Below are 22,498 nucleotides of genomic sequence, written 5' to 3' on the forward strand. Positions count from 1 at the left end.
TATGCAATTTTTAAAAATTACTTTTGATCAGGTAATACATGCAGACAATAAGAAATTCTAAAGCTTCGCCTCCCTGGGGGCAATTACTTTAATGTGTTTTACTCAGAAATAGTCATGTATTGAGAAACGTACACATTTATTTTTGTCTTACACAAATGTAGCTTGCTCTATACCAGCGGTTCTCAACCTGTGGGTCGGGTCACCTAAAGCCATCGGAAAATACATAATGCATATCAGGTATTTACATTCGGAATCATAACTGTAGCAAAATTACAGTTATGAAGTAGCCACCAAAATTATTTTTTGGTTTGGGGTCACCGCAACATGAGGAACTGTATTGTGGGGTCACAGCATTAGAAAGGTTGAGAACCACTGCTCTATACCCTGTTCTGCCCTTGCTCTTTAAAAAAAACCAAACAAATTAGGCCCTGGCCGGTTGGCTCAGCGGTAGAGCGTCGACCTAGCGTGCGGAGGACCCGGGTTCGATTCCTGGCCAGGGCACACAGGAGAAGCGCCCATTTGCTTCTCCACCCCTCCGCCGCACTTTCCTCTCTGTCTCTCTCTTCCCCTCCCGCAGCCGAGGCTCCATTGGAGCAAAGATGGCCCGGGCGCTGGGGATGGCTCTGTGGCCTCTGCCCCAGGCGCTAGAGTGGCTCTGGTCGCAATATGGCGACGCCCAGGAGGGGCAGAGCATCGCCCCCTGGTGGGCAGAGCGTCGCCCCATGGTGGGCGTGCCGGGTGGATCCCGGTCGGGCGCATGCGGGAGTCTGTCTGACTGTCTCTCCCTGTTTCCAGCTTCAGAAAAATGAAAGAAAAAAAAAAAATTAAAAAAACATAATGTATCCTGGACACTGTTCCGATGTCCTTCCGCTCCGTTCTGCCTCTTGCTTTTCAGCGGCTCCGCAGGAGTTCATTGTACAAACGTGCCATGATTGAAGCGGCTCCTCTTGGACAGCCTGTTAGGTTTTTCCCAGTCTTTGTCTTTGTTAACCGAGGCCATGTTGAATACAGGGGTGGGCAAAAGTATGTTGAACATTGTTGGTATGGAAAAGGACAGGCAGGTCACGGTTATTGCAATAGCTTTGCTAACTCAGAAGAATGTCACTCCCAACTGTCCACCTGCTTTTGCCCATTACCGGACGCATGTGCCTGCGTGCACATGATTTTGCACATTATGAATAGACCTGTAGGCTAAACACCTGGGTATGGAATTGCTAGGTGTGGTTATGTGGCATCTGGAATGTTGGTAGGCAGAGGTTGTACCTGTTTATTCTTCCACAGAATGCCTCAAGGAGTCTGTTAATTCACAGCCTTGCCAACACTGGGATATCCTAGCCAATCTAGGAAAAGGAAAGTGGTATAACATTTTTTTTTTTTTTTTACAGAGACAGAGAGAGAGTCAGAGACAGGGACGGAGAGAGGAGAAGCATCAATCATTAGTTTTTCGTTGCACGTTGCAACACCTTAGTTGTTCATTGATTGCTTTTTCATATGTGCCTTGACCGCGGGCCTTCAGCAGACGAGTAACCCCTTGCTCGAGCCAGTGACCTTGGGCTCAAGCTGGTGAGCTTTTTGCTCAAACCAGATGAGCCCGCGCTCGAGCTGGCGACCTCGGGGTCTCGAACCTGGATCTTTCCACATCCCAGTCCGATGCTCTATCCACTGCGCCACCGCCCGGTCAGGCAAGTGGTATACCTTTTTGAGTTTTACCATATATTTCCTCTCGTGGGAGGTTGGACACTTTTCCCATACAGTATTTAAAAGTCCCTGTATTTCCTGTTTGGTGAACTGTCCGTGTTCTCTGCCCACTTCCCTGTCAGGTTGTTGTGATGTGTTTTTTTTTTTTCTTTATTGATTTGGAGTAAGTCCTCATATGTTAAAATCTTATGTCTTTGTGACATGACTAGCAGATTTTTTTTTCCCAGTTTGTCATCGGTCTTTTCACTGTCTTTGTGGTGGTCTTTGGCAGTACAAAAATTCTAATTTATATATGGGCGGTTTCCTACACTTTTTCTTTTATGATTTCTGAGTTTTTTTGTCATGCTTGGGTAAGCCCTCTCTACTCTGAAATTAGTTTTTAAACTTTTTCACATGTTTTTATTCCAGCATGTAAAAAAAAATTTTTTTAAGATTTTTATTTATTGATTTTATAAGAGGAGGTTGTAGAAACAAGAAGCATCAACTCATAGTTGCTTCACTTTAGTTGTTCATTGCTTGCTTGTCATAGGTGCCTTGCCCGGACAAACACAGGGTTTCAAACGGGTGACCTCAGCATTCCAGGTAAAATGCTCTATCTACTGTGCCACCACAGGCCAAGAAGCACTTAAAAATTTTTAACAGCCCTGGCCGGCTGGCTCAGCAGTAGAGCATCGGCCTGGCGTGCGGGGGACCCAGGTTCGATTCCCGGCCAGGGCACATAGGAGAAGCACCCATTTGCTTCTCCACCCCCCCCCCCTTCCTCTCTGTCTCTCTCTTCCCCTCCCGCAGCCGAGGCTCCATTGGAGCAAGGATGGCCTGGGCGCTGGGGATGGCTCCTTGGCCTCTGCCCCAGGCGCTAGAGTGGCTCTGGTCATGGCAGAGCGATGCCCTGGAGGGGCAGAGCATCGCCTCCTGGTGGGCAGAGCATCGCCCCTGGTGGGCGTGCCTGTTGGATCCCGGTCGGGCGCATGCGGGAGTCTGTCTGACTGTCTCTCCCCGTTTCCAGCTTCAGAAAAATACAAAAAAAAAAAAATTTTTAAACTTTTTAGTTGTGAAGCATAACACAGAAACAATGCAAACAATTAAACATACGGCTTTATGAATCGTTGTAAAGTGACGATCTATACCATGATAGTACTTTCATGGTTTCACTTGTCTAGACTTTTAAACTTGGCCCTGTCTAGACTTTATTGTAGTATAATTTGTGAGACAGAAATCCATCTGTATTGAAAAAGAATATGTTTTTAAATGTTCCATGGAATATTTTAAAACTTATTACTGTATATACCAAGCAAAAAAAGAAAAAGAAAAATCTTATCATATTCCAAAGCAGAAATTGTGTAGAATTTATTCTTTGTATAGCACAGCAAAACAAAAAAATGACAAAGGTTTAAAAATCCACTTACCCCCTTTTAAATGACTCAGTTCAACTATAACTATCATCTAGTGATAAGTTCTGGTCTACTGGAAAGTTTTGTCCGTTTCTATCACAACAAGTTTCGACACGTAAGCACATGTTTATTTGGTGCATGTGTGCCTCTCTATTTTTATCACTTAATGTACACATACTGACATAGCAAATTAACTAAAACAAAGTTGATTCACGTTAGTCTTATGTGTGAAGCCATAGTGTACCCATGGCTACTGATAAAGTTCATTTACACACTGTATTTGATATGAATTTCAACAAGGAAGAAATGCCACAGAAGCATGTAGAAATTTATTGAAAGTGTTTGGTGAAGGTACAGTTTCTGATAGGACATGCAGAAGATGGTTCAAAAAATTTGAGGCCCTGGCCGGTTGGCTCAGTGGTAGAGCGTCGGCCTGGCGTGTGGGGGACCCGGGTTCAATTCCCGGCCAGGGCACATAGGAGAAGCGCCCATTTGCTTCTCCACACCCACCCCCTCCTTCCTCTCTGTCTCTCTCTTCCCCTCCCGCAGCCAAGGCTCCATTGGAGCAAAGATGGCCCGGGCGCTGGGGATGGCTCCTTGGCCTCTGCCCCAGGCGCTAGAGTGGCTCTGGTCGCAGCAGAGTGACGCCCCGGAGGGGCAGAGTATCGCCCCCTGGTGGGCAGAGCGTCGCCCCTGGTGGGCGTGCCAGGTGGATCCCGGTCGGGCGCATGCGGGAGTCTGTCTGACTGTCTCTCCCCGTTTCCAGCTTCAGAAAAATACACACACAAAAAAAATCGAAACAGGTGATTTCGACCTTTCTGATAAGCCACGTTCTGGGTGACCATCTTTGATCAATGACAATATTGTTAAGACCATGTTGGAGAAAGATCCTTTTCTGACAACATCGGAGATTGCAGAAAGGCTTAATTCAGCTCAGCAAACCATTTCAGACCATATTCGGAAGATAGGATTGGTGTGGAAATATTCAAGATGGGTGCCACATGAATTAAGTCAGAAGAATTTGGATGATCGAGTCATCATATGCACATCTCTGCTTGCTCAGAACAAAATCGAGCCCTTCTTGAACCGGATGATAACTGGGATGAAAAGTGGATTACCTACAACAACATCGTAAGGAAAAGGGCATATTGTGAACCCGGAAAACCTAGCCTTTACACCTCTAAACCAAATTTGACTCTGAATAAGAGAATGTTGTGAATATGGTGGGACATTCGAGGACCAATACATTATGAGCTTTTAAAACCGAACAAAAAGCTCAATTCGGAGAAGTATTGTCAGCAACTGGATAATTTAAAGACAGCAGTCCAAGAAAAGAGGCCGGCGATGTTCAATAGGAAGAACATCATACTGCATCATGATAATGCCAGGCCACATGCTGCTTTGGGGACTCGTCAAAAAATTGAAGAACTAGGCTGGGAAATTCTGTCGCATCCACCATATTCCCCGGACTTAGCACCCTCCAACTATCACTTGTTTTTGTCCTTACAAAATTTTTTGAAGGGCAAAAAATTCAAAAATGAAGAAGATATCAAACAAGCACTGGTTCAATTTTTCGCATCAAAAGATAAAACATTTTTCAAAAATGGGATATACAAATTGCCCTCACTCTGGCAAGAAATCATTAATAATAATGGCAATTATATTATTATTATTATTATTATTATTATTTGTATTTTTCTGAAGTTGGAAACAGGGAGGCAGTCAGACATATTCCCACATGTGCCTGACCGGGATCCACCCGGCACGCCCACCAGGGGGCGATGCTCTGCCCATCTGGGACATTGCTCTGTTGCAACCAGAGCCATTCCAGCACCTGAGGCAGAGGCCAAGGAGCCATCCTCAGTGCCCGGGCCATCTTTGCTCCAATGGAGCCCTGGCTGCAGGAGGGGAAGAGAGAGAGAGAGAGAGAGAGAGAGAGAGAGAGAGAGAGGAAGGAGAGGGGGAGGGGTGGAGAAGCAGATGGGCGCTTCTCCTGTGTGCCCTGGCCAGGAATCGAACCTGGGACTCCCGCATGCCAGGCCGATGCTCTACCACTGAACCAACTGGCCAGGGCCTCAATTATATTATTTAATAATAAAGTTTATTGACGGTAAGAAAAATTTGTATTTTATTTTATTCCAAAAACGGACAGAACTTTCCGGTAGACCGTATATAATATAAAATTGATATAAACCTGATATACATTTATGAAAAAATGACCAATAGTTTTTATCTTATTAAGTTTTAAAAGGAAAAGACTAGGGAGGACCTAAGCAATAAAGGGCATAAGTTTAAAGAAGAACAGCCTCAGTAAATCGGGGGAAAGAAATGAGAGAAAAACCAAAATGATTAAACTAGGAAAAGGAGAAGTCTATGGAATGGGTCAGTAAAAACAGAAGTTTGTTTCTAAACATGAGATACCAACCGCTGGCAAGTCTGATAAGGAGAAAACGATGAAGTAAAATAAACTACGTTAAGTGTGAAGACATGAGGCGACTTGGAAGTACAAGACGATCTTATATACAACTGTCTGTGTTCTATAGAATTTAGAATATTCTTGAGAAATAAACAACTTTCTCAGTAACTCGTCCATCAATTGCCAAAAGTTAACTAAAATATTGGTGGAAAAGAACTATCACAATAGGAGAAATCTGTCAGTAAGCCTCATTTGATTAAAAAGCAAACACTGTTCAAAGGACTTGCTAGTGTGGAGAAAATCTTGGGCTCTCATGCAAGGTGAGAAGAGAAGTTTCCAAGCGGCAAAGGCATGGGACATGGGCCACGTTTTAACTTGATGATCTGAGCCTCCGCAGAGGGTGCCGGGGGTGGGCAGAAGAAGGGACTCTCCTGGTGCAAGAATCCAGGTGAGAAATGATGGTGTCAAGTCTAGGCAGTAGCCGTAAAGGAAGTGAGATTCTGTGATACGCTTGGACAGAGGCAGCCATCTTTGGTCTGCGCTCAAGGAGCCACGAGGCTGCCCTTCACGGAAATGGGAAGGGTGGTGGCAGCAGCTCCCCTAGTTTGGGAGGGGACACCAGGCGCTCAGGGTAGGGCTTAGAAATCTTCACCTCCACATGAGGCATCCGGGAGGAGTCATTCTGAGAATTCAAGTAGATAAGATCTGCAGGGACATGCCTGGTATTTAGCAAATATTCATTACGTTATCGGTTTGACTTGTTAAACCTCAGTTCCAGGGAAAATGTAGTTTTGTCCCTGTGGCCCACATAAAAACATTAAAAAGTAGAATACATTGTGTCCTTCCAGATGGATGAGTTACTTTTTAATCGGGACTTTCAGCCTCTGTCGGTCATACTTACCCACATCTGTTCCCTTCCTCAGGCCGTTTGGTTCATTGTTCATGTGATGCGGGGAACTTCCACTTCTGTGAGGCAGCTCCGGTAGTTTCTTGCCCTTACTCATCACCTGTGTTTCTCTTCCTTACACATTGGGGAAATGTCTATTCTAGTTTTTAGTGTAAATGTTCTTATGGGTTTTTTTAATTTTTAATTAAAACATGCCTGGTAAAAAGTTCAAATGCTACAAAATGGTCCAAGAGTACGGTGTAAAGGGCTCTCCTTTGCCTGTGTTCCCCAGGCCCCCTCCCCAGACAATTCTGTCACCATTTTCTCGTGCAGCCCCATGGTTAGTCTCTATGTAAAGGGTGGACACACACGCACACACATATACACACACATTTCAAACAAATACATGCCACAGCTTTTAAATTTGAGTTTACTTACTAGAATACGTTGGAGCTTTTTTTTTTCCCACTGAGCATAAGGTTTTTGTGATTCACCTCTCTTGCTGAGAAATATCCCGTTGTGTAGATCTACTGAAACTGAGGGTCCTCATGACTTTGATTAGAGTTAGTTTTAAATTCTAGCTGTAGAAACAACTCGCTCTTGCTCTCTCCCTCAAAGACCTAGCCTTTCCCTCCCCCCACCTCGGACAATCAGGAACCCCGAGACAGCAGATGAGTAATGGTCAGGCGAAAGATTACATCTTGACCTAAGTTGTGATTCAGCTTCTACACCCTGAGGTGGAATGGCCCCCTGAGGGACACTTGAGAAGTCCTCAGGTGTTGACCACACAGAGCGGAATTCGCCTCAGCAGGGTCTGGCGGCTGCTGAGATCTTCCCTGGCTATGCTGCTTGTCAGGATAATTGGATCCTTCTCTGATGTTGTCTGAAGCTGGCCAAAGGGTGTGTTGGTTCTGGGCCTCTTGGAGAGGGCTCGGGTTCAAGCCGATGTCTGACACTGCCGGTGATTGGCCCTGGGCAGCCTGTTTGGAGCTACAAAGCGATCCACATTTTGTGTCTGTGTCTGCCTCTGCTGGGCCTTGGTGTGTGGGGGAAGGACCAAGCCGTGCACCAAGACCGCATTTACCAGCACCAGGATCGAGGGCAGGTCAGCAAAAGTCCCGAGGTGCCCAGAGATCCGCCTCCACCTGCGTCCGCCTGCCAGCTGCCTGTGGGCTCAGTCACTGAATGAGGTACTCACGTTGCAGGAGATAAGTTCTCAGTGAGTCACCAGGTAGGGAGGGGTGGTGGTCACCAGATTGATACAGGTTCAAACTCGGTGTCAGTGCTGGGGCTCAGACCACTCAGCAAATAACCCAGGGTACACCACGTCTAGCTGCCACCTGCTGGGGGCTCGCCCACCTTTGAGATGGAGTGGGGTCTCAGGGAGTCGTTAGAATGAGACCAGCAGAGTTCATCTGGCTAAATTAGATTAAGATTTGGAACCTGTATAATTTTTTTTTTAAGCAAGAGAAATAGAGAGATGGACAGACAGGAAGGGAGAGAGAGGAGAAGCATCAATTCTTTGTTGTGGCATCTTAGTAGTTCATTGATTGCTTTGTCATATGTGCCTTGACCAGGGGTGGGGTCTCCAGCAGCTCAAGTGACCCCTTGCTCAAGCCAGTGATCTTTGTGCTCAAGTTGGTGAGCTTTGCTCAAGCGAGTGACCTCAGGGTTTCGAAGCTGGGTCCTCAGCATCCTAGGCTGATGCTCTATCCACTGCGCCACTGCCTGGTCGGGCTGGAACCTGTATAATTATGTTAACTAGTGTCACCCTAATAATTTGATTGATTAAATAAATAAATAAAATAGATTAAGGTTTGGCCATATGGAGGGATGGCTCTGCACTGGTCTTCTCCCATGCTAGAGCCACACTACTCAGTCTGCCCCAAAGTCTGCCGGGAACCTGACCTCGGCAGGGTGGGGCCGCTGGGAGTTGGGAGAAGTGGGGATACTGGTCAGGTTAGGGTAAGGTGGAGGGGTGGCCCCTCCTCCAGAGCCACACAACTCAGTCTGTCCCAGATTCTACCCAGACCTCAGAAGGGCAGACCCCCCAGGAGCGGAGAGCGTAGGGTCCCCGGAGGCTGGAGGGTTGGGTCGCCAGGGTGGGCCTTGGGGATCTCCTGTGCTGGAGAGGCGAGCAAGGCTGTATCTCAATGCCTCTCTTCATTTCTTCTGTTAGAATCTGACAATGTTTTTTGCCTGACTTGTGGTGGCGCAGTGGATAAAGCGTAGACCTGGAAATGCTGAGGTTGCTGGTTCAAAACCCTGGGCTTGCCTGGTCAAGGCACTTATGGGAGTTGATGCTTCTAGCTCCTCCCTCCCTTCTCTCTCTGTCTCTTCTCTCTCTCTCTCTCAGTCTCTCCCTCTCCTCTCTAAAATGAATAATAAAAAAAAAAGAATCTGACAATTTTGTTTAAAGAAATGTCATTAGTACCCCTAGTAGCTCTTCAACAGCACTGTTGTTGTTTTTTTCCTCATTTCTAACTGCTGTGTTGATCTCTCTTATATTAGAATGTGCCCTATTTATGTGGATTTATCTAAAGTTCTGAAACTTTGTAGTGACCTCCCTCATACTTCACAGATACACAATCAGTGCACATCCTGGTCTTTGGTCTTTCTTTTCCTTCCATGTACATTTTAGTCATCTTTCTTTCTTGTCCATCCCGAGTGGTTGGGCAACATCCGGAAGTGGAGTCCAGACACAGTTGTGCCAGATCATTGATTTACTTACTGTACTCCGGGTGAGGCGCTGGTCTGCGCCTCTGGGTTTTCTCATTGAAAAGAGTATTGACTCTCAATTGTTTAAAAGCTACTTCCTAATGTAATAAGAAAGAGCTTGCAGATCCTAACCCTTCTGGAGTTTTATTAGGAACTGCCGGAAGGGTTATTCCATTTTCCTCCCAATAAATGCGCTGTAATAAATCAGCCATATTTGAAGGGCATATTGTGATGGCCCAAGTCACTGAGCTGGTTAAGGGAGCTCCTCTGGGCCAGGTGTGGCAGGACGTGACCCCAGGGAGGGTGAGCAGTGCCCAGTGCAGGGACAAGAAGAGCTGGGGTCGGGAAGAACAGGATTGGTGCATAAAGGGGAGGGGACTGCCTCTGGGTCCAATGTCCTCAGAGGTGTCGCTGGAGGCAGGGGGGAGGGCTGGTGCCTCTACAGCAGGGGTCGGGAACCTATGGCTCGCGAGCCAGATGTGGCTCTTTTGATGGCTGCATCTGGCTCACAGACAAATCTTTAATAAAAATAATAATAACATTAAAAATATAAAACATTCTCATGTATTACAATCCATTCATTTCCTACCACTCATGTTCATGGTTGCGGGTGGCTGGAGCCAATCACAGCTGTCCTCCGGGACAACACCGAATTTTTATTGGGTAATACGTGAAGTACATGGGTCGTTGTATGGTTTTCGTGGAATTACATTTTAAAATGTGTGGCGTTCATGGCTTTCTCCGCCAAAAAGGTTCCCGACCCCTGCCCTACAGCATTCCTCGTGGATTGGGGAATACTGAGGAGAGTACCCTGTCTCTCTCCTAGGGGCCTGCCCTATGGAACCAACCAGCAAGTCCAGCTCAGGCACCCCTGAGACCCTCTCTGCAGATACCTTAGGACATCTATGATGAGCCAGGAAGCCAAGTAGGTGATCTGTTCCCTCTGCCTCCTCTCCGTTCCTCCCATTCATTCCTTCACTCCTCTGCCCACTACCAAGACTGCTCCCTTCTCAGACTGACCCCACTGGGCTGTCCCCAACACAACAAACCTTAGCCACCATTCAGCATGAGGGTGAAAATCAGACACAGAAAATCCAGCAAGGGCCTGAGATAGCACCTACTCTACCCATTTCAGAGATGCTATAACTGAGACCCAGATAGGGAAGAGACTTGCTGATGGTCATATTGTGAGTGTATCACAACAGGCTTGTTTGTGCTGAGTAACAAACAGCCTCAAAGTCCCAGTGTCTTAAGGAGAACAAAAGTTTATTTTCTGCTTCTCTTTCTCGTCTACTGTTAACCTACTGGGACCTCTTCCATACTGCCCTCTTATCTGGACCTCACCTAAGGCAACAGCCCAGACCTGGATTACTGCTGGTCCCTGCAGCAGAGGAAGAGAGAGCGTGTTGAGTCACACATTGGCTCTTAAAACTTCTGCATAGACGTGACTCGGGTCCTTCTTCAGCATATTTCATTAGCTGAAGCTAGTTTCGTGGCCATTTCTGACTTACTGGGAGCAAGGAAATGCAATCCTACGAAGGGCCTAGAAAGAGGAGAACGAGATTATTTGAGGATTAATTATAGTGCTAGGGAAAGAAGGCTAGTCTCCCCACTCTGGGGCCAAAGATCTTTCTACTCTAATCCCACCTCCCAGGCGATTTCCCACAGAAGTCTCAATGACCAATCAGGAGGCAATGAGCTTTTTCTCCCTGGATGGTTATCTTTAAAGAGCTTGATGTCTTACCCCAAGGAGATAGAGCACCGATGGTGAAAGCAAAGGCATCGTGTTAGACTGGCTGGAGGGGAAATTTGAGGAGAAAGAGCCCCCCAAATTATAGCATCTAAGATACTCCTCTTGCCACCTGGCCTCTGCTGTTCTGGATGGCTTCTTTCTTTCTGGGCAGCATTGGACTTTGGACACACCACAGCCTTCGGCCATGATCACGTCCTGTTACCAAGATCACACAAAGTTCAGGGACGTGGCTCTTGTCTGGTGCCATCTAGGGCTCCAAGGCCTTGGCGACTGACTGGCTGTGACGGAGAAATCTCGGTTCCAAGCCTGGCTCTGCCGTGGACTTGTAGCATGACCTCGGGCACATCCATTACCTTTCATTCGCCTTTGTGTACTGCTCACAAAAATTAGGGGATATTTCAAAACGACTAGGAAGCAATAAAATATCCCCTAATTTTTGTGAGAAGTCTATTTCCATCGGTTCTGTAGGGATGATGATCGTCTGCCTCCCCCCACCCCCCCGTGGATGTGAGCAGGTTTCATGAATTCTAAAGTCCTGTGGCTGCGTGAGGGGTTATTGTTATTGGTCTGGGTGGGGATGGATGACTGGCGGGTGGTGGGGATGGGGGGCAGTGCAGATGTGCCCGGTAGGATTCTGCTGGAGTCCGGGCACATTGCCCTCGCCCCAGCCTCTGGGAGTCGATCAGGTTGGCTCCTGGTGGGCCTCTCAACCTTTTCAGAGTTAGAAGTGTGGGTCTCTGGAGTTCTGAGGATCAGATGAGACCCGTAAAGTACTGACCGTGCCTAACACGTAGGAAGTGCTTTCTGAATGTTTGCCACTATTATTAAGGAAATAGTACCAAAAAGTACATTTGGAAATATTGTAGCATATTCCACTGTATGACAAACAGCCAATGAGTTACCTAATCCCTGCTTGTTGGGCATTGAGGTTGCTTCCAATTTTTAACTATTGTAAGTATTCCTGAGTGCACAGCTTTGTAATGAAAGTTTTTGTGTACGTCCATGATTGTTTCCTCAGGCTAGAGGGCAAGAAATGGAGTTGTTGAGTCAAAGGGGCTGCAAACCTTTTAGGCTTCTGCCACATCAGTGCCCTCGCCTTGTATTGGCACTCCTGCCAGCAGGGTGCTGGAGAGCTCCCGTTTAGAAGGGGAGGGTTTGCTTAGAGAGGAGAGCTTGCATTATCTGGGATTACATTCCACCTCTCCCCCAGCTCGCCTGTCCCTCCCAGCCCACTTACCCCTCAGCTTATCTGTCCCCCCAGCTCATCTGTCCCCCAGCTTACCTGCCTACCCTGTCCCCGCAGGGCCAGCTCCTCATGGACTCCATTAGCGTCCAGCTGGGCACCAGGAACCAGTGGGTTTGGCTTGTGAGGCAGCTCAGCAATGACCCAGAATGGCTGAGTGCCAAGGTGAAGTTCTTCCTCCCCAACGCGGACCCGGGCTCCGGGAACGAGGCCGCAGACCCCACGCAGAGGGTCCTCCTGCAACTCCGGAAGCTGCACACCCAAGGGCCGGCCACCTGGCGGGCATTCATCCACTGTGTGTGCATGGAGCTGGAGGTGCCCCTGGAGCTGGAGGTGCTGCTGCTGAGCACGTGGGGCCAGCATGGCGACGGTGAGCGCGTGCGCACGGGGTGCGGGCGGCTGGGCGCGCCCGAGCCACTCAGAGACGGCATGGCCCAGCCAAAAAGTCCATGTGTCTAGACATGTCCCAGAGCACGTTTCCTAATGCTACTACGTCAGCTGGGGACCTGGGGGACTCCTTCTCCCTTGTACCACCCCCGTTGCCCCAGGAGGCAGGATACAAGGAAAGGGTGAGGTGACTCCTTCCAGCCAGGAAATTCCAAGTAGCCCATAGTCCCCAAGTGGCTCCTTCTTGCCACGTGGTCAGAAGCAGTCACAGGGAGAGAGCCCTCTGACCTCTACTGATGGGAGGGAGATTGAGTCTGTTCGGGTCAGTGGGCATTTCCTGGGCACCTTCTGTTTACATAGCACCGTGGAGAAACAGTGAGAACTCATTCCACAACTCTACCACAGGCCGCGTGCAGGAAATGCAGAGGGTTCACCATGGGCACACGTGTGTGTATATGCACGGGCACGTGTGTACAAACACATGCACATGTGTGCACGCCTGTATAAACACGTGCATGCACACACATAGTCCATGCACACACCTACATATACACACAGGTTTCTGCCCCCCACTGCCTCATGGCTGACCATCGGTTGTGCCCTCCACAGATCACTGAGTGTAACCTGCTTCTCCCTTGCTGGGGACCCACCCTTCAGATGAGCCCTGAGCCAGAGGGCAGGGACCAGGCTGGCCCCAGGGCACCCGCCACATCCCCATGGTGTTTTCTGTTCTCTCTTCCTCAGGGTTTCCCAGCCCTTCGGACATTGGTGAGGAAAGCCCACTCGAACCTCAGCTCCACCACGGTGAGGCCTGGGGCCTGGGAGCAGGAGGGGTGGGAGCATGCTCAGTCCCCACATCAAACCTAGGGGAGGCTGACCCCCTCCCCCCATCCATTTGCGCATGTTCCTTGCCCCTCACCTGGCTCTCAGCCCCACCTTCTCTCCTCTGTGCCCCTCCAGGCTTTGGCCTGTCGCAGGGGTCTAACCTGGAGCCTCCTGGGAGAGATCTTTGGTTTCACTGGGGGAAGCCTGTTCTCACTTCTCTGTTCCCAAGCACAGGGCCTGATGCTACAACGTGCTGGCTCAGGCCCCTCACCATTCAGGCGCCTTGGGCCTGACAGACCTGTGTCCTGTTGTCCACACACGGGGAGCCTCTGACTGATTCTCTGCTCGGAACACAGAGGAGTCAACAATTAGTGGTGACTCCCTCAGTGATCCATGGGCCACACCCCATTCTCAGAATTCTTCTTTTTATGCATTCTTCATTCTTCTTTTTATTCATTCTTCATTCTTCTTTCTATTGTGGTCATAAAATTTACCATCTTAACCATTGTTCAGTGCACAGCTCAGTTGTATTAAATACACTCATTATTGTGCAACCCTCACCACCACCCATCTCCATAACTCTCTTCATCTAGTCAAACTGAAACTCTACCCGTCAAACCGTAACTCCCAGTCCATCCCTCCCCAGCCCCTGGGAATCATGTCTTACTTTCTGTCTTTATGATTTTGACTACTCTAAGGACCTCGTAGAGGCGGAATCATTTTGTGACTGGCTTATTTCACTCAGCATGATGTACTCAAGATTCTAGAATGTGTCGGAGTTTTCTTCCTTCTTAAAGCTAATATTCCATTGTGTGGATATACCACATTTTACTTACTCATTTATCCACCGACGGACACTCAGTCTGCGTCCATGTTTTAACTATTGCGAATAGTGCTGCTATAAACATGGGTGAAAAATATTTCTTCAAGACCTTGCTTTCAGTGATGTTGTGTATATATCTAGAATTCAGGGTCTTATGCTAGTTCCATTTTTAATTTTTTGAGACAACTCCACACCGCTTTCCATAGTGGCTGCACATTTTATTTTACATTTCTATAGCAGTGCACAAAGTCTCCAATTTCTCCACATTTTTGTCAATATTTATTATTTTCCGGTTTTTATTCTTTATAGTAACCATCCTAATGGGGGTGAGGTGGCATCTCATTATAGTTTTGATTTGCATCTCCCTAATGATTGGTTATGATGAACATCTTTTCATGTGCTTATTGGCCATTTGTGTACCTTCTTTGGGGAAGTGTCTGTTCAAATCCTTGGCCCATTTTTTTTAGTCAGCTTGTTTCGGTTGTTTGTTGTTGAGTTTTAGGAGTTCTCTATATATTCTATATATCAACCCCTTATCAGACATATATGTTTATCAAATACTTTCTCCCATTCTGCGGGTTGCCTTTTTACTCTAATAGTATCTTTGATGCACAAAATTTAAAAATTTTTATAAAATCCCATTTGTCTATATTTTCATTAGTTACCTGTGCCTTTAGAGTCTTACCCAAGAAATTGTTGCCAAATCCAATGTAGTGAAGTTTTTGTCCTGTTTTTGTCTAAGAGCTTTAGGTATTACATTTAGGTCTTTGGTTCATTTTGAGTTACTTTTAATGTGTGGTATTACGTAAAGATTCAAATTTATTCTTTTGCAAGTGGATATCCAGTTGTCCCAGCACCATTTATTGAAAAGACTGTCCTTTTCCCACTGAATGGTCTGGGCACCTTGTCAAAAGACATTTTACATGCAAAAGTTTCTTCCTGGGCTCTCTGTTCCATTGGTCTATAACTGCCTTTTTTATGCTAATACATATTGTTTTGATTACTGTAGCTTTGTAGTAAGTTTTTAGATCAGGAAGTGTGAATCCTCCAGCTTTGTTCTTTTTACAAGAGTATTTTGGCTCTCTGGGTCCCTTGGGATTTTATATGAATTTTAGGATGACTTTTTCTATTTTTGCAAAAAATAAAGAAGTCATTGGGATTGTGATCAGGATTGCGTCTGCAGGAATCTGTGGATCGCATTGGGTGGCATGGACATTTTAACAATATTGAGTCTTCCAATCCATGAACATGGGATGTGTTTCCATTTATTTGTGTCTTTTCAAATTTCTTTAAGTAATGTTTTGTCGTTTCTATTTTACAAATCTTTCACCTCCTTGTTAATTACTAAGTATTTTATTCTTTTCAGTGCTATTATTGTAAATAGAATTGTTTTTTTATCATTTCCTTTTCAGATTGTTTATTGTTTGTGTATAGAAATGCAACTGTTTTTTTGCATGTTGTCTTCTGCCACTTTGCTGAATTCATTTATTAGTTCTAAAAACTTTCTTTGTGAGGAGTCTTTAGGGTATTCTACATGTAAGATCATTTCATCTGCTAACAGGCAGTTTTAGTTCCATTCCAATGTGGATGCCTTTTATTTCTTTCTCTTGCCTAATTGCTCTGGCTAGCATTTCCAGTATTGTATTGAGGAGAAGTGGCGAAAGCGGATAGCCTTGCCTTGTTTCTGATCTTAGAGGAAAAGCTTTTGCTCTTTCCCCATTGAGTATGATGTGCACAGTGGGTTCAGAACCTTTATTTCTATAGATGTCTGGACTTTTTCATTGCAGCTGTGCATGGCAGTAACATCAGGCTTTGACAGAAAGCATCTGCCCCATCATTCCAACCCTCCAACACATCAGAACTGTCCTGGTCCAAGGTCCCTTCTGGCCCTTATCCCTGAACTGCCTTCACTCAGTCCCTGGGTGTGGATACGCTTGCCTGCCTGCTGCCTGTTTGTGAAATGGAGCTCCCCAAAGGTACTGGGTACCTCCTCAGTCCCCAAACCTCACTCCTTACTCTTTCTTTTTTCCAGGCCTCAAGCGGCCTCTCCCAAGCTGTGGGTCCTCGCCCCGCCCGAAGCAGTCCAGGAAGCAGCAGCTAGGTGGGTGCCAACATGGGGAAGGACCCGAACATAGGGACCGGATTGCCTTGGGGTCCAGGCACAGGTCTGGACTCTGTCCCCTGCCGACAAGCCTCCAGGGGCCTAGTGACTTTTATATTTCAAGCGTCCATGAAAGCAGGATTGAAGGTCCTCGGTGGGCAGAAGAGAGAGCTGAGTCTGGCAAGGAGTGGTCTCCCCCATAGACCACAAGGGTGCTTCTCCAGAGATGGCTAAGCTGAAGGAGCTGGAAGTACCCCAACAGGCCACAGCTTTATCATTTAGTCTCTTCCAGGGACACCCCATGTCCTCAGGGTTGAGAGGGCCCCAGGGAAGTGACCTTCATAACCGCAGGCCTGAGCCCTCTGGCCACTTTCGGGGTAAACAGGATAGCAGGGAGAAGCCCCACCCAAAGCAGAAGCCCTCAGGGGCCCATGGGGAGACTTCTGAGGACTGGCCAGGCCACAGAAAACAGAAGAGACATCATTTCTCTCACTTTGCACTGGTTGTCCAAAGGAGTCCTGGTTCAGGACTAGTTGCCCCACCAGCTGGGAAAACCAACCGCCACAGGAATAGCCGGACGATTCACGTCCATACAAAACAGACTGCTGCCACATGTCCCCCAGGGGGGCTCCCAGTGTCCCCCAACAGTGGCCCCAAACCTTTCCCTGGGCCACTACCCAAGATTTCCCAGCGTCTCAGCAATTCAAACTTCAGTACGTGGCACAGTAGGGGCCCAGTTCCTGCAGTTCTGATTGGTCAGTGCCTGGACCTACCGGTCATTAGCGCTCACCCCCAGCCATTGCAGAACTGAAATATTGTGGAGGGGCACAGATCACTCAGATGTCACCGGAAGAGGTTGTTCTGATTAGAGTCCCTTTGCCCTTCCCCCATCTTATTGAGAACTTTACACCACCTGTGCTGTTGCAAAACAGAGAGCCATGATTCACACTTCCCCATTAGATGTCCCTGTTTAAACCACTGCCAGTCTCTGCTTCTGTAGAACCAATTCCTTCGAGGGATTTGGGTGGCACAGAAGCCCTGGTGTGCTATTGCTGCTCCCCCCAACCCATATCTATATATATACACATACAGCTGAGGCTACAGGCCCCCCACAGCCAATGCTGGGTTGAGGAGGTTGGGGGCTGGAGGAGGCTCCTGCCCTCATGCCATCTCCCTGCCCCCAGCAGAGTTGGCCAAGCGGTACCTGCAGCTGCTGAGGACTTATGCCCAGCAGCGCTACGATGGCACGTTCCCCGGGCCGGGACAGCCCCGCACCTTCCAGGAGGCTTACATCCCCACGATCCTGCAGTGGAGCCGGGCCACGGCAGCCTTCGACACCGCGGGGGGCGCCGTCCCGGGGAGCCCCCGGGCAGAAGATGGCGCTGACGTGAGCATCCAAGACCTCTTCAACTCCAAGACCAACAAGGGCCCGAGGGTGATGGTGCTCCTGGGGAAAGCCGGCATGGGCAAGACCACGCTGACTCGCTGGCTCTGCCGGAAGTGGGCCGAGGGCCAGCTGGACCGTTTCCAGGCCCTGTTCCTTTTCGAATTCCGCCAGCTCAACCTGATTACAAGCGTGCTGACCCTGCCCCAGCTCCTCTTTGATCTGTACCTGAGCCCCGAGGCAGGGAATGACGCTGTCCTCCAGTACCTGGAGGAGAACGCCAACGGAGTCCTGCTCATCTTCGATGGGCTGGAGGAAGCTCTCCACCCCAGCTCCAGCAAGGAGACTCTAGGTCCTGAGGCCCTGGGTCCAGCCCTCGCCCTCTTCTCTGGCCTGTGCCGTGGGACCCTCCTGCCTGGCTGCAGGGTCATGGCCACCTCCCGTCCAGGGAAGCTGCCAGACTGCCTGCCCACAGAGGCAGCCACCATCCACATGTGGGGCTTCGATGGGCCGCGGGTGCAGGAGTTCGTGTGCCGCTTCTTCAGCAACCAGCCGTCGCAGGAGGCGGCCCTCGCAGAGCTGCGGGCAAACGGCCATCTCCGGAGCCTGTGCGCGGTGCCTGCCCTGTGCCAAGTGGCCTGCCTCTGCCTCCACCATCTGCTCCCGGGCATCACTCCGGGCCAGTCCGCAGCCCTCCTGCCCACGGTGACTCAGAACTACGTGCAGATGGTGCTGGCCCTCAGCCCCCGCGGGCACCACCGGGCTGCCGAGTCCCTGCTGGGCCTCGGTGAGGTGGCCCTGAGGGGCCTGGAGACCGGGAAGGTTATCTTCTCTGCAGGAGACATTCCTCCATCCACAATGGCCTTCGGGGCTGCCCTCGGCCTGCTGACCTCCTTCTGCGTCCGCACAGGCCCCGGGCAGCAGGAGACGGGCTATGCCTTCACCCACCTGAGCCTGCAGGAGTTTTTCGCTGCCCTGCATCTGATGACTAGCCCCAAGGTGGACAAAGGCACGCTCGCCAGCCATGTCACCCTCCATTCTCGCTGGGTGCTGCGGACCAAAGCCAGACCGGGTCTGTTAGACCACCTCCCCACCTTCCTGGCAGGACTGGCCTCCTGCACCTGCCGACCCCTCCTCAGCCGCCTGGCACAGCACTGTGAGGCGGGGCTGGGCGCCAAGCAGGCCGCCGTCATACAGGCATTGAAGAAGTTGGCCACCCGCAGACTCACGGGACCAAAGGTTATAGAGCTGTGTCACTGTGTGGGGGAGACCCAGGCATCTGAGCTGGCCAGTCTCATGGCCCAAAGTCTCCCCTATCAACTGCCCTTCCATAATTTCCCACTGACCTACGCCGACCTGGCTGCCCTAACCAACATCCTGGGGCACAGGGATGTTCCCATCCACCTGGATTTTGATGGCTGCCCCCTGGAGCCCCACTGCCCTGAGGCCCTGGCAGGCTGTGGGCAGGTGGAGAACCTCAGGTGAGAGGAAGGGCGGGGCAGGACCAGGGAGGGAACTGAACTTTGGGGTGAGTGGAGGCCAACCAGTCTGGCAGACCCCTGCTGATGGAGACAGGGTCAGAGTCCTGAGTATCAGACTAGGTAGGCCCTTCCTGTCCCTGAGCCTGTGACACAGAGAGGAAGCACTGTGCCTCACGGGGACCTCTGGAGTCCAGCGGGATCTCCTCTGGTCGTGGTTTCTGGACAGTCCATCTCCCTCTCTCGGCCGCGAGCCAGAACCTGTGCTCCAGGCTGTGCGGCGTCGGGCAGGTTCTTCAACCTCGCAGCCTGAGTTTCTTCATCCCTCAAATGAATCCATAATAATACCTACTTCGTAGGGTTGTTGTGAGAATGAGCTGAGATACTGCATGAAAACCTCTTCTTAGCACAGCTCCCGACACACAGTGAAGGCTCAGTATGTGAGGCAGCTAGAGAAAGCTAAGCTGCAGGAACGAAGAACCCCCACCCCACCCCTTCCCAAAATACAGTGGGTTAAATAATGTAGCGTTTACTTTCACTCCCGTGGAAGACTCAGAGTGCAAGTCGGGGGGCTAGCTCAGCTCTAAGGGGTCACGCAAGGACTGGTTCCTTCCACTGCTGCTCCGTCGTCTCGGACACATTGAGCTACAAGGTCAAAGCTGAGTCACGGGCATATCTGTGCTCTGGCTTGGGGGAAGGAAAAGAGAGTGTGGCTTAACTACTTCCAATGAGTTAAGGTCAGCCCTAGAAATAAGGTACGTCCCCCACTCACATTCCAGTGATGAGAGCATGGCCACGCTGAGCTGCAAGGGAGGCTGGGAAATACCATCCCTGGTGGGGAAACCATGTTCTCAGTTATAGCTTCCTATGCGGAGAAGGGACTATGGTGGACAATTAGCAGTCTCCACCGTAATAGGTGTTTGTTACGACAACCACTGCAACCACGACTGCTACTGTCAGCATGACTGTGTTCACGCCCATCTGTGGAGAGGGGAGGGTCATGCCCTCTAAGCCCCGCCCAGCACTGATCACCTGCCTCGCCTCCTCCTGCGGCAGCTTCAGGAGCAGGAAGTGTGGGGACTCCTTTGCCGAAGCCCTCTCCAGGAGCTTGCCGACCATGGGGAGCCTGAAAAAGCTGAGGTGAGCCGGGACTTGGGACCAAGAGGGAGCCTCATCCGGAGGTTGATTCTGGAGCCCTCCTTCCTTCCCTCAACCCCCCACAGGGCCGATTCCGGGCCTACCCCCTTGCCATCCCCACTTCTCCCCTCCGTCTTTGCTTACCATGCAGGTTAGCAGGAAGTAGGATCACGGCCCGAGGCATCCGCCACCTGGTGCAGGCTTTGCCCCTCTGCCCACAGCTGGAGGAGGCCAGGTGAGTGGGCTCCAGGGAGACCCTCTGGCTGAGGGAAGAGGTCACTGCCCAGGCCTTGCACATTCCGTGGGGTCTGGCCGGTAGTGTTTCAGTGCAGCTCATAGAGGGGAGGCACCAGTCCAAGAACTTGGAGGGGCTGGATCCAAGTTCAAGGCTCCCAAAGAGCCCAGAGAAGTACTTCTCTCATCCGACATTTTGGGCTATTTTGAAGGAGCTTGAGTTTTGAGGCCCCCTTCCCTCTTTCCGTGACCCTGAGGGGAGGAGTGACAGTGTGTAGGCAGGTGTCGGGCACTGTGGGTAGACAGAAATGCACAAAACAGACACATAGCTTCACATTCATGCCCACGCGTACACACTTGCACTTGTCTGCTCACCTAAGCATATGCCCTGCAGACATGCACATTCACGGGTGTGTACATGTGTAGCATACATGTGCATGCACACGTAGATCCACCTGTACATCTGAGTGCACATGCACGCAGGTATACTCCTGCCCTCTTTCTGTGACGACTGGCCCAAGAAGGGTGGGGCCAGGGCACCTCCTCAGAGACTCCCTGGCAGAGCCACTGCCGGCTGGCACCTTTGTGAGACCTCAGCTCCGCTCTGGCCCCTCTCTTGGGTGTCTTTGTGAATGCTTACTCCCCACGATGGAAGGAAAGATTAAGATTATGCCCAAACATGGTCTTTTCCTGACCAGAGTGGTTCCACACGAAGGCACCCCTGAAGTCTTCAGTTCTTTTGTTCCTCCAGCTAGGAACACCGGCAGGCTGGACTGTGGACCCCATTTGGTAGGTGAGGAAGGTGAGGCCAGAAAGGAATGTGCTTGGCCTAGGGCTCTGAGTGAGTCTGGGCCAGAGCACTCAGAGCACAAGTGAGGCTTGAAGCGGCAGCCCCTGCCTCCCAGTCCAGATGGGGGCCAAGAGGCCCTGATGACCTTGGGCCTCAGGCATATCCCAGGCATTTCCCTGAGAGCAGGGTGCTGGGTCTCATCCCACCTCATGAGGTCTTCATTGTCCACCATCTGGGTCGTTTAGACCACCAGGCAGGAACTCCCCATAGGGACTGAATAAGGACAGAAGCAAGGCCAGCAGAGGGCCTTTCCTCCTAGCTAGACCTGTTAGCTACCATGGAACAGGTCACCAACACATTCTGCGCCCCTGTTTAGTGTCTCCCCCATGAGGTGACCATGTCTGTCACCCACCAACTGGAGATTCCAAGTGCCCCCACCCCAGGGTTGAGGGACTCGGTCTTCCTACAGCTTTCAGGATAACCAGCTCAAGGACCAGGAGGTGCTGAGCATTGTGGAGGTCCTCCCTCGCCTGCCGTGGCTCCGGAAGCTTGAGTAAGCTGTCTTTCCACATGAGCCCCTGCCTGAGTCCCCCTCCCACTTTGGAGAGCAAAAGTCTGGAGCCTGTGGGATACGGGATTCCCTCCTGACACCTTTGTCACAATCACGCAGCCTGAGCCACAACAGTGTCTCCCTGCCGACCTTACTCCGCTTGACAAAGGTGGCAGTCACGTGCCCGACCATCAGGATGCTGCAAATCAGGTGAGCAGGAGTGGGAACCAGCCTTCAGGGTCTTGAGAGAAAGAGGAAGGGACAGAAGAAAGAGGAAGCCCCCTAGTCTGTGAGATGTCCATGCCCGAGTCTGTTTTCTCACCAGTGTGTCCAGAGTCAAGCTCAGGCCTGGCACCTGGTACTCAATAAGTAGTGAATAAATGCAAAGACAGATGGACGGGCCGACAGACTGATGGATGAAGGAATGAATCAGCAAATCTAGGAAGTATACACAGAGCTCAAGGAATCATTAGCCACGTGTCGCTCTCCGTGGTGCTGAACCAGGGGTGACTGGGTCACGGGGTAGGCTGAGGGCTATGCCTCTTAATCCTAAAACACAGTAACGCCAATAAAATCTTCCAGCATTCCTAATTATTATTATCTTTCTTGTAAAAGTTGTTTTCCTGGATTTTGGAAAGACTCGGGATTCGTCGCGCAATGACAGAGTCACAATTTTATGTGTCT

The 22,498-nt window shown here is 49.9% G+C and overlaps 1 protein-coding gene across 3 annotated transcripts in view; it reads left to right on the top strand.

Moving 5' to 3' along the window:
* Window positions 1–22,498, top strand: part of NLRC5 (NLR family CARD domain containing 5) — a 92,555-nt gene that overhangs the window by 21,772 nt on the left and 48,285 nt on the right. For all 3 annotated transcript variants that reach the window (XM_066348510.1, XM_066348511.1, XM_066348512.1), the window contains exons 2-10: window positions 9,936–10,034; window positions 12,166–12,475; window positions 13,237–13,296; window positions 16,173–16,241; window positions 17,429–19,106; window positions 20,160–20,243; window positions 20,392–20,475; window positions 21,734–21,817; window positions 21,935–22,024. In XM_066348510.1, the coding sequence (XP_066204607.1) occupies window positions 12,178–12,475; window positions 13,237–13,296; window positions 16,173–16,241; window positions 17,429–19,106; window positions 20,160–20,243; window positions 20,392–20,475; window positions 21,734–21,817; window positions 21,935–22,024 (2,447 nt within the window). In that variant the 5' untranslated portion in view covers window positions 9,936–10,034; window positions 12,166–12,177. The remainder of the gene's footprint in view (window positions 1–9,935; window positions 10,035–12,165; window positions 12,476–13,236; window positions 13,297–16,172; window positions 16,242–17,428; window positions 19,107–20,159; window positions 20,244–20,391; window positions 20,476–21,733; window positions 21,818–21,934; window positions 22,025–22,498) is intronic.

This window comes from Saccopteryx leptura, chromosome 9, assembly GCF_036850995.1.
Source record: "Saccopteryx leptura isolate mSacLep1 chromosome 9, mSacLep1_pri_phased_curated, whole genome shotgun sequence".
NCBI lineage: Eukaryota > Metazoa > Chordata > Mammalia > Chiroptera > Emballonuridae > Saccopteryx > Saccopteryx leptura.